At 41.8% G+C, this 10,535-nt stretch overlaps 1 protein-coding gene across 2 annotated transcripts in view; it reads right to left on the bottom strand.

Annotated features, from left to right (window-relative positions):
• Nucleotides 1-10,535, bottom strand: part of erfl3 (Ets2 repressor factor like 3) — a 43,743-nt gene that overhangs the window by 6,982 nt on the left and 26,226 nt on the right. For both annotated transcript variants that reach the window (XM_034874158.1, XM_034874159.1), the window contains one exon: nucleotides 6,920-7,154. In XM_034874158.1, the coding sequence (XP_034730049.1) occupies nucleotides 6,920-7,154 (235 nt within the window). The remainder of the gene's footprint in view (nucleotides 1-6,919; nucleotides 7,155-10,535) is intronic.

Raw genomic sequence — 10,535 nt, 5'->3', positions numbered from 1 at the left:
ACACACACACACACACACACACACACACACACACACACACACACACACACACAAACCAGGAGGGTAGCCTGTTTTTGGCTGGTGAGTGAAGCAAATTTACCAGTAACTCGACTATTGCTGATTTTAGAATCTAAACACCAAGGTATAATTATTCATCAGTTATTTGATATTTTTATACTGGTATCAATACAATATCTGAGATTTGTATTTCTTTCCCTAAACCCTATTTGCTCATTTAACAAACAAGCCAACTAATAACAAAATGCATTACTTGAAAGGAGTTTTTTTTATTTACAGTTTATTATAACTTAATGTTAATAGGTTGCTTATAGCTCTATCCATGGGTTCTATTGGATATGACAACATTGTATTAGTCAAGAAATTGCTAAGATCTTAAAACGCAGCAACATTGCTAAAAAAAAAAAAATAGGTCCAACAGGGCACCTAAAACAACAAGTTATACTAACATTCTATTAAGGTTTACCTGGGGGGTTGTTTACAACCTATACATGTGGCCCATTGGACTCAAGGTCTGAAACAGGAAATATCAACAAAGCATTGGATGTATGGACAAAAGACCTGCCTGCTATGACCAACAGTTTGAATTACCTGCTTATATGATATCTGTGTAAGGTCACTAATCAGTATCACCACACACACGCGCACACACTATGACACTATATGAAGTGAATCAACCCACTTGTGTGTGGTGCGTGGACAAGCTGTGCCTTGCCCATTGTTCAGCTGTAAATAGGCGCCGACTGTGACAGGAAGTTGGGATTACAATACTCCCCATGAGCCCCGTGTTTATTTTCTGCCTCTTTGGTCAGCATTGGCCATTTCACATACACAACCCAGCCAGATCCTTCTCTACACACAAACAAAAACACACACCAGTTGTTGTCACTCAGGTGTGTAGGTGTGTAGGTGTGTGTGAGTGTGTGTGTGTGTGTGTTGCACACGCAAAAGTGCTTTGTGTAGAAACCAGGTTTGACTAGTGTTACTGTTTCAAAAAGAAAATTTGTTTGTGCAGGGATGTGTGCGTTTGTCTGTGACGAGGGGGAACTAGTCTGATTCGGATGGTCACATGCTTTGGGGGAGGTGTGTTACGTGTATTCCACCCTCTTAGCAAATAAAGGCCTCATTCAGTCAGGGACAATGACATACACACACACAACACTGTTGTACGCTGAACACATACATGCTGCAGATAAAGACAATGGAAAGACAATGCACGCAAGCATAAGTTGAACACAGAGTCATACAGTGGTACTGTCCCTGGGTGCTCCCTCTGCACTTTCTCTCTGGCCCTGGGTGTTTCCACACAATGCGCTGATGTAGAGAGGCCTTCTAACCTATTAACAGGCCCAGCCAGATAGGTGAGTAACACTGTGTGCATATGCAGCAGTATTTCCTGCAGGATGTTTAGTAGATGTGTTGACTAGATGTACTTCTAAATGCACAGCAGAGCCAGTTTAAGTGCAGCAGTTTTAAAATGGTCACTGGATTTCAGGGCTTTCCTTGGAAGACTGGAGCAGTGGCATTAAACGTTCATACTCCACCATAGTACCATCAATCCACTTAAAAAGTAACTTACTAGATGCATGTTCTCATGTAGTTTTAGCATACAATAAATGGTAAAATGTTCTGAATTTAAAGAATCACCATACCCAAGAATCTTGTTGAACTTTCATCTATTTAACTGTTTCTCTGTGGTGGCTATTTTCCATCTGTAGTGCCCCATCACAGTCAAATGAATGTTGGGTCATGAAGCAAACACTACAAACATGTGTGCAAGCAAGCATGCATTGGCAAGAGCTTGTGCACAATGGTGCATTTGTGTATGTGAATTTGGACATGTGCTGTGTTGTTAATCTTTGCCAGCTGTGCGTGGCAGTCCCCCTGACCTCTGACCACTGTGTTGGAGCCAACAAGGGCTCCTGACTGGAAGACAGGGGGGCCTGGAGGTCTATAGGAGCTGGGACCTCTTAGCATGATTACACTCATTAAGCCAGCATTCTGCAATGAGTGATTGACAACAAGCTTCATTTCCCCTACTCTCGTTTGTGGCTCGGTACAAGTCTCACTTATGAGAGCAAGACGGTGGTGCAGGAAAACAGGAGGAAGGCTTGGTCTTTAATTAGTGGACAGTTATACTGAAATCCTGAAGGCACATATAAAACACAAAACTGCTATGTTTTGTAAGTAAGACATCTGCTGAAAAAGTTATTGTATTCATTAGCATGATTGCTGTACTGTTTAGTTAAAAAACAACCAAAGCACCAAAGTACAAAGACACAGTGGACCAGATGCAAGTTTTTATTTTGAAAAGTCAAAGCTGGGGGACAGCACCAGCCAGGAAGGCATGAGACTGGAGCATAAACTATATATTATTATTTATATTATATTATATTATATTAATAAAATAAAATAAAATAAAATAAAATAAAAGGAAGAGCGTTCTCTCTCCGTGGGGTCAAAAATCAAGATGTTCCACCTAGCGCTCCCTCTAGAGGCCTGGAGAACTTCTGTTGTGTAATCTGGATGCAGTGTTTTTTGTTGCATCTGCTTTTCTTTTTGCATTGCTTCTTTTTTCTGAGTTTGTTTGCTGTTCTTTTGCATCCTTTCTGTATCTGCAGCGCGTTTCTGTATTTGGTGGTGTTGTCTGTATTTTCAGTGTGTTTGCTGTGGATGTGTTGTCCAATGAATGAAGTTGTTTTCATAATTTGCTTGTGTTTTGTCTATTTGCATGTGTTTTCTTAAGTTGCAACGTGGTTGCCCCTGTTGGCCATCGTACCTTAGTGGTCCCCTTATACCATATCTGAAGTCTCTTTTCCAGAAAGCCGTGGTGCAGAATTACAACCACTAGTGTTGGTAGAGGCTGGTGGTGTGGCCTTGACCAACTGCCACTTTGCTTGTTTCAAAGCCATGATGACTCTCTCTCTCTCTCTCTCTCTCTCATGGGTGGGCCAAATTCTCTGGACAGGCAAAGCAGAGAAAGGGGAGGTAATCTTGCCCCTTATGAGGTCATAAGGGGCAAGATTCAAGATCGAACCATGTGAGCTTTCATTTTCTCAAAGGCAGAGCCGGACACCCAGGACCCATTTTTAGCCACTGGGGGACCATAGGCAGGCATAGGGAACTCATGTTAGTGTTAAACATTTTCATGCCATGGGACATTTAATATTCTATTGCTTTGGGTTTTTCTGCATTTGATTCACTGTAACAAGTCAGAACAACAAAGTCATTCATTACTAATTAAAAAAACAATACTATAGAATTATAGTGTAACCTTTCAATGAGAAGCATGTACACATGCACACACACGCAGTGGTAGTGTAATCCTCTCAACAGGAGTGGGAATTTCACAGCGGCCGTTGGAGCGGGACATCAAGATGACACATGGAATGTGAGGCTGTTTCCCCTTAACGACAAGCCAACTGATACGCACATGTCCACACACAATGCAGCAGCGCTGATTAAAGGGATTTCCATCATGTGCATGGCAGACGGGAAAGAATAAAATACTTGAGGTAAAAATAATAATTACAAAGGCGAAGTCATAAAAAGAACACTTCAATCCAGACGGGCCTTTTAAAGTACGTGAGCATGTGTGTGTATGCTAATTGCCACATGCCGACTGTGGTCTCCATTATTAGCAGACTCCAGGTTTTCTCCATTTGAAGGGCACAAGGAGGCCTGCTAGCCAACAGTTTGCTCCATATGGGGACTGTAACCATGCACATGTGTGTTTGTGTGCCTCCTTTATGACTTTAAGCCATTAATCCTCTTGCCACATTACTATTGATATGCCTCTTACGAGGTTTATTGTCCAGTGTTTCTTGCAGTGACGAACTGTCGACAGCTCTGGTGTCAAATCAGGTGACTACATGGACGCAGGTGTGTGCATGTGTGTGCCCTTTTGTTGTCTGTTCTTCCCAATTTGAGCCTGAAGTGACTCTGCTCAATTTACGGGCACAGAGGGAGGCAACCTGGCCGTAAGAGGGTGCATGCGAACACGAGTGCAAGGGAAACTCCTATGTAGAAAACATTTTGATAATCAGCCTCTAAGGCCAGTTTATCAGAGGGCACTAAGACCCGCTATATAAGCACTTCCTGCAGCCTAAGCTCCAAATCTGTTGCAGCTCTAGAGGATGGACATGCTATAAATACACAGCTTGACCACAAGTATCCTCATCCATATTGTCTTTCTCTCGAATTCAGGAATTCTAAATCTGGACTCCAAGTCTGAATGTGTATGTGTGTGTGTCTCATGCACACATAAGTCCATGTTAATTCCCTATGTTCCCATAGGATCCCATCTGTAACAGACATTATCTTACTCTCACCAGTGTAAATGACAACACATAAGCCTTCCCACCCTAAATTGCTTATATCAATGCCTTTCTTTTCTTTAATGGCCTATGTTGGCTTTCTTTAAAGTGCTTAGCCTAATCTTGGCTCTGTTTGGCTGTAAACAACAAACCGGCGACACACAACAGCGTGAATGGGATGTTCTTCTTACTAAAACTGGCTTCAGCTGAGAAGAGTCCCCCAGGGATATGGGATGTCCGTAATTCTGAACTCTAATGTGCTGAGAGGCCATAGTGGTATTTTATAGATCCCAAGATTGATTTGATATTAGCGGTGTGAATCTTAACTGGCTTCATGATTCAATTATAATGATCATGTCAACGATTCGATACGATTTGATTTCCAGATGCACCACCTCCTCAAATATATTCTATATTGCTACACGTGGTTTTCATTAACCATTTCCAGCAGTCAGATATATATATACACACACACACACACACACACACACACACACACTTCTCCATATATAAATACAGATACTGTATGCACACACACACACACACACACACACACACAGTATATATATATATCTTTTTTTCTTTATCAAACAACATTGTGGCCTAATGTCTCATTGTTAAAGCCAACAGCCCAAACAAAATCAGAAGCATCTGTGGTGAAGCTCAGATTTGATCCATTTTATGAAACGTTTTTTTGTTGCAATACCCACACTATTCTGTTGGTCTTGAAGCAATTTACTTTATTGACATATCAGTCCAATTTGATTTACCTCATACTTAGCAAACCCAATTTAAAAAGGTCAGCAGAGCAGACCAAGAGAAACACTAAACCAACCAATTGAGAGCAAAGTTTAAGCTATGGCACAATATTATTCTTCACAATATGTGAATGCAAGAGGTCCGAATCAGATTATAAAATTATATCGATGATGTTGAATCATGATGTAGTAGATATCAAATGGTGTTAAAATGTTGTATTTATTAGCTATGGTCACATCCATAGGTGAGTCAAATGGGCTCGGCTGAGCTGGCACTCATGTATATAACTTAAAAGTGTAAAAGGTGCGACCAGCCAAATGGGTCAGTGTTGTAACTCCACTTGGAGCAATATAGTAGCTAAACTTGTCCAGGTCAATAGCCTGTGAAGGCATGTGGCCAAGGTCCCTCTTACGAAATTGACATGTATTCTAGACTTGTTAAGTGCTATTAGTGCCTTGGCAGGCATGACTCGTGCAATGTCTGGGTGAAACAGAGCTAAACAGTAAAAGCTATTGGGGTCTGTGTTGCCTGAATGAAATGCTTCTAGCAGGTTATGTGTTATGTGTTATGTTATAACTGGAATCAAATGCCAGGGTCTGTGGTACATGGTATGTGAAAAAGGCTTCTTTGCAATAAATGAAGCCTGAGTGGCACGTAAGGGTTGGAACACAGATAGACTGATAAATCGCCTTCAGGCTAAGCTCCCTCATCTCCACAGAAAAATCTCATTCACCTCTTCTGTCATCACACTGCAAAGCTTTTTCACTACTTCAGTGACCTCTGCCAAAGAGATAGGCCCGATAAGTTAGGGCACCCTGGTGGTCTTGGAGTTGAGGGCGCAGACTATAGTTTGGGTATCCCCGGTTCACGTCCAGCATGTGATTTTTTTGCTGCTTGTGATTTCCTGTCTCTCTCTCCACTCTCTATACTAATCACCATCTAATAAACTGTACAATGCCCCAAATTATTAGAAAAAAGGCATGCCAGTAAGTTAAGTGTTCCTTCCACCACCCAACAATATCTATAGTAGGTGAGCAGTTCTCCTCTTCTGCTGAAAAGATCCTGGGAACGGCACTGCCTGTTATTTCATTATCTGGAAAATATGAGCAATGTCAACCCCTGTCCATAAATTGAAATCCAGAGAAAATACTATCTCAGGATTACTCTCTCCAAAAAGATGACATGAGATGACCGAGAGAACAGTAGCGAGTCAACCAAGGGCCCTGCTTGTGGTAATGCACTAAAAACCTACACTGCTTTGGCTGGGCCAACCAATCACAAGGCCGTGGAACCATGTTAACTGGGTTGGGAGACCAGGTCTGACAGATTACTGCAAGCTCACTCAGGCCTGGTTTCAAAAGGGGATCGACCTGTTGATAATTCATAAAAGGGGCATTGAATCACTCTTAGTCTGGCCAAAACCACAATTTTAATAATATATTTATTCTATGAGTTAAGTTAATTTTACTTTTTACATTCTTAATTACATTCCTCTATTCAAGAGCAGTGTGGATTTATATTTGCGTCTTGGATAATCTAAATGGATAATAGTGTCTTGTGTGATCTGGGTGAACAGTAATTTGGTTGTTCAACTGGCATGTGGGCTTTTTTGAATTTTAGGATATGATACATTTTCATGTAACTAGGACCCCTTATGAGGTCCACAGATCCTTAACATAATCATGAGCTCATCTGGTGTGTTTGTTGGTCTTCACAGAGAGGTTAAAGGTCAGGTACAGGAGTAAATTACAATGAATGAATACACACCCTCACATACAGATACACAATGAATCAAACATAATCAGCATGTTTCTCTGTCATCGTACCTGAGTGCCCTGCTCAGCTTATCATAGTTCATTTGGGGTTTACACTTCCTGGCTCCCCACAGCCGGGCCACTTCATCCGGGTCCTTGATGACAAACTCGCCGTAGTCCCCCTGCCAGGCGATGACATCATGATACTCTTCTTTCCTGAGCAGCTCCAGGATGAAGTGCCACAGCTGGATCTGCCTTGACCCGGGGCTCGACTCAGGCTTGTAAGCCCATTCTGGGAAGGCGATCCCTGTAAAAGACAGATAAAGAGGGCAGGAGGGTTACTGTGTGCGTCACAATAAATAGCTCATGAAGCTGTAGAGAGCAAACGTAAATTGAAATTCAAGAACATTCAGAACATTCACTCTACGGACAATCTTTAAACTATTATATATAGTATTTCTGAAGCGATTTTGTATTTAATGGACAGTGTGACAAAGTAGAGAGCAGGAGTAAGGAAGACATGATGTAAAGAGAAGGGAGACTACGGCATCTCATAAACAATGGCATACAAAGCACTGTAACACGTCTTAACCTGCTGCATCCTAGGATGCCGTAATAACTTTTAATATAATAAAATGTAATAATTGTCTTATGCTTTATCTCTATTAAAATGACTTAGATATGCTATTGAAGATGCAAATAAAAATGTAGACAGCCTTAATGTGGAGGTAGACTAAGGCTTTTGTATTGACCACATTCCTTTAATGTCATTACCACAGTAGCTCTTCACAGGAAACACACATTCACACTGAAACTACAATAGTAAAAGTTGTAGTTTTAGTGGGCTTCATGGAACAGTTAGGCACATGAAAACGCCTTCCGCTTCTCCTCCACCTTTTTCCTCTCATGCAGTCATTCTTTCCTATGACAGGAGGAAAACAACATGGCCAGTCATCTCTCCTGCTGATCCCTCCATCTCTCTCTACCCGCTGCTCGAAGGAAACAAAGAGTAAGAGATATAGAACGAGACTGTGGGTGTGGGTACATGACTGTTTGGATGAGCATGTGTATGCCCAAATGTACGAGTCAGAAAGAGTGTGCCAGTGCTTGTTTAAACATGTTTGTGCAAGTCTCCCACTAACATTCTGTCGCCTGGGTGGTCAAGAAAGTTTGACACGACCAAGCAAATTAGACTGTAACAGAATAATATCCAGCCAGATATAGCCTGGACTGGATTTTATTTTATTAACAAACATCCCTAATAGCATGGCACTTATAAATGCACAAGTCAGGAGCTGGAGTTATAGCGAAATAGCATCCATCCTGATAAAGTGTTGCTGTGCAGGACATTTATTGCCCGCTGATGTTAATTTAAATGGTTGGTGCAAATAACACTAAGCACAACATTACAGTGAATAATCAGAACAATGTAGTTACCTGTCTTATGTAATGAAATGCAATGGTATAATGAATAAGTGTGCAAAACAAAATTAACAACAAATTGATGAGTTAATTAAAAAGTTTTAGATAAGTAGTATTTAGTAGAGGGTTACTGTTCTACAAGGGACAGTGTGTGTATTGTATTTCTCTATTCTCAGGGTTTAGTTTATTATTGCTTCCTTCTTTGGGGGGACATGGAAAGACATGTGGCTAGCATGAGGCCAGTTTTTGCAATGTGTTTAAGAGCACTGCATGCAACTGGAAACAGAGGAAATGACACAGGCTGGACTAAAGATTGGAAAACAAACAGGCCCAAGTCAACAGATTACGGATGTGCGGGCTTGTCAATGGATTTGGTGGATGACAGCCTGAGTCAGAGATAGATTAACCTGATAATCTCTGCTGCACTAGCCTTTTCTGACCATTTAGTCAGTGTTAGATAACACTAAATAATGCTGATTGCACATCTGCCAGGCCTTCATGAATTTGCACATAGTGCTAGAGCCTTTCACTAACATGAGTTAACAACTTAACTATTCTTTTGCTTTTTATGCTATGCTAGAGACCCACCAAAAGCAGGCACATAATGGTTTCCAGTTCTCATTAGCATAAAGTAGGCAGTAAGAAAATCTATGCCAGCTACTAGAAATTTCCTGCCACCAATTTCAGTTTTTTTTCCTGCAAGGCATGGTCACTCAGTTGTCCTTACTATCAAGAGTAATTTTGAGACTCAAAATTTAGATTTTTGAATATCAGTCAAACAACATTTTCCATCTGTGAATTTCAGACAGGATTCATTGTTGACTATTATGCAGATGCCAATGAGGAGGTCAACAGCATCTTAGCCACTGCTACAGATTAGTGTTCTTTAAAAAAGTGTGAAATGACCATGAATGTTAAAACTGCATAACCACTGTCTGTGTCAGTAATTTGACAGACTTTCCAGACCTGCATAAGTAGGTAGCAGTTTGCATGCAAATTAAACAACACTCACTGTCATTTTTTTCCTTTTTGTCTTCCCACCCTCCTCCTCCTCTTTCACTTTCAAACATTCAAACAAACACTTGTTGCACGATCAGACACTGAGTGAGCTACAGTCACATAGGAACACACCGGGGGCAATCATAAACATACTGGCCCGGCCAAGCCTCCAACAGTAACACATAATCACCCACACACACACTCCTACTGCTGAAGACAACATATTCTTTCCAGACATAACAAACTGATGGTGACTGTGTCAAGGCAAGTCAAGATGTGACTGGTCAAATAGCCAATCTGGCTGAGGTGAATAAATGAGTAGTGCTTAATATGTCCTAACCACCGACCCTGTGGTGCTGTGGTGGCGCTGGAAACATTACAGCTTTTAAGAGTTTTGAGTGTGAAGTGACTGTTTGCCTGTATGTCTGTCAAAACGAACCTGTAATGATCTTTTTGACTTTAGCATGGACCAAATAGGTCACTGCGCACTCACACTCACACACACACAAACTTTAGGTCCTTGGGTGAAATGGAGCTCATGTAAACACTTGGAGAGCTGCCAACCATGGCGTTTTTGAAAAAAAGCAAGAGGACATTCTCTTCCTGAAATGACGCATGATTATCTGTCATCAGCAACAGCGTATATAAACGCAACCATGCCCTGTGTGTGTTGGTAGGGATTATGTTTAGAGGAATGCTGAGAGCAAGAACAGGTGCCTTTGTCCTTCTATCCACCCAGAGTCTAACCCAGGTTGAGTTGTCCTGACTCACTCTGGATCAGCTATCACACACACTCTGATCCGTTTCATCAGCGCTGTACACCCAATATGAGAATTTCAACAGGGAATTTATGGAATCTGTGGAAGTGTATGATCTGTGTGAAGGTGGGATGAAGAAGAGAGAGAGCAGCAGCAACAGGGAAGAGCCTGCAGAGCACGACCTAACCCCCTCCACCACACTTAACCTCTCCAACCTCGACTCTCCCCTCTCTTTGGCTCTTTCCCTCCCTCGCCACCCCACCCCCTCTCTCCCAGGGGAGACACCAGATAGCCATTACAGCATGCAAGCCTAACACACACACACACACACACACACACACACAGACAGACTAGGCATCAATAATGTAGGGACTGGTGTGGAGGGTTGATGATAGGGGTGCGCCTAATTTCTGGCCTGGGACACTAGAGAGTGCAAGTGCGTTAAGAGGTGTGTGTGTGTGTGTGTGTGTGTGTGTGTGTGTGTGTGTGTGTGTGTGTGTGTGTGTGTG

This window comes from Etheostoma cragini, chromosome 6 (assembly GCF_013103735.1).
Source record: "Etheostoma cragini isolate CJK2018 chromosome 6, CSU_Ecrag_1.0, whole genome shotgun sequence".
Lineage (NCBI taxonomy): Eukaryota > Metazoa > Chordata > Actinopteri > Perciformes > Percidae > Etheostoma > Etheostoma cragini.
Note: the sequence above shows the minus strand (reverse complement) of the source record. Positions and strands in the feature narration are given on the sequence as shown.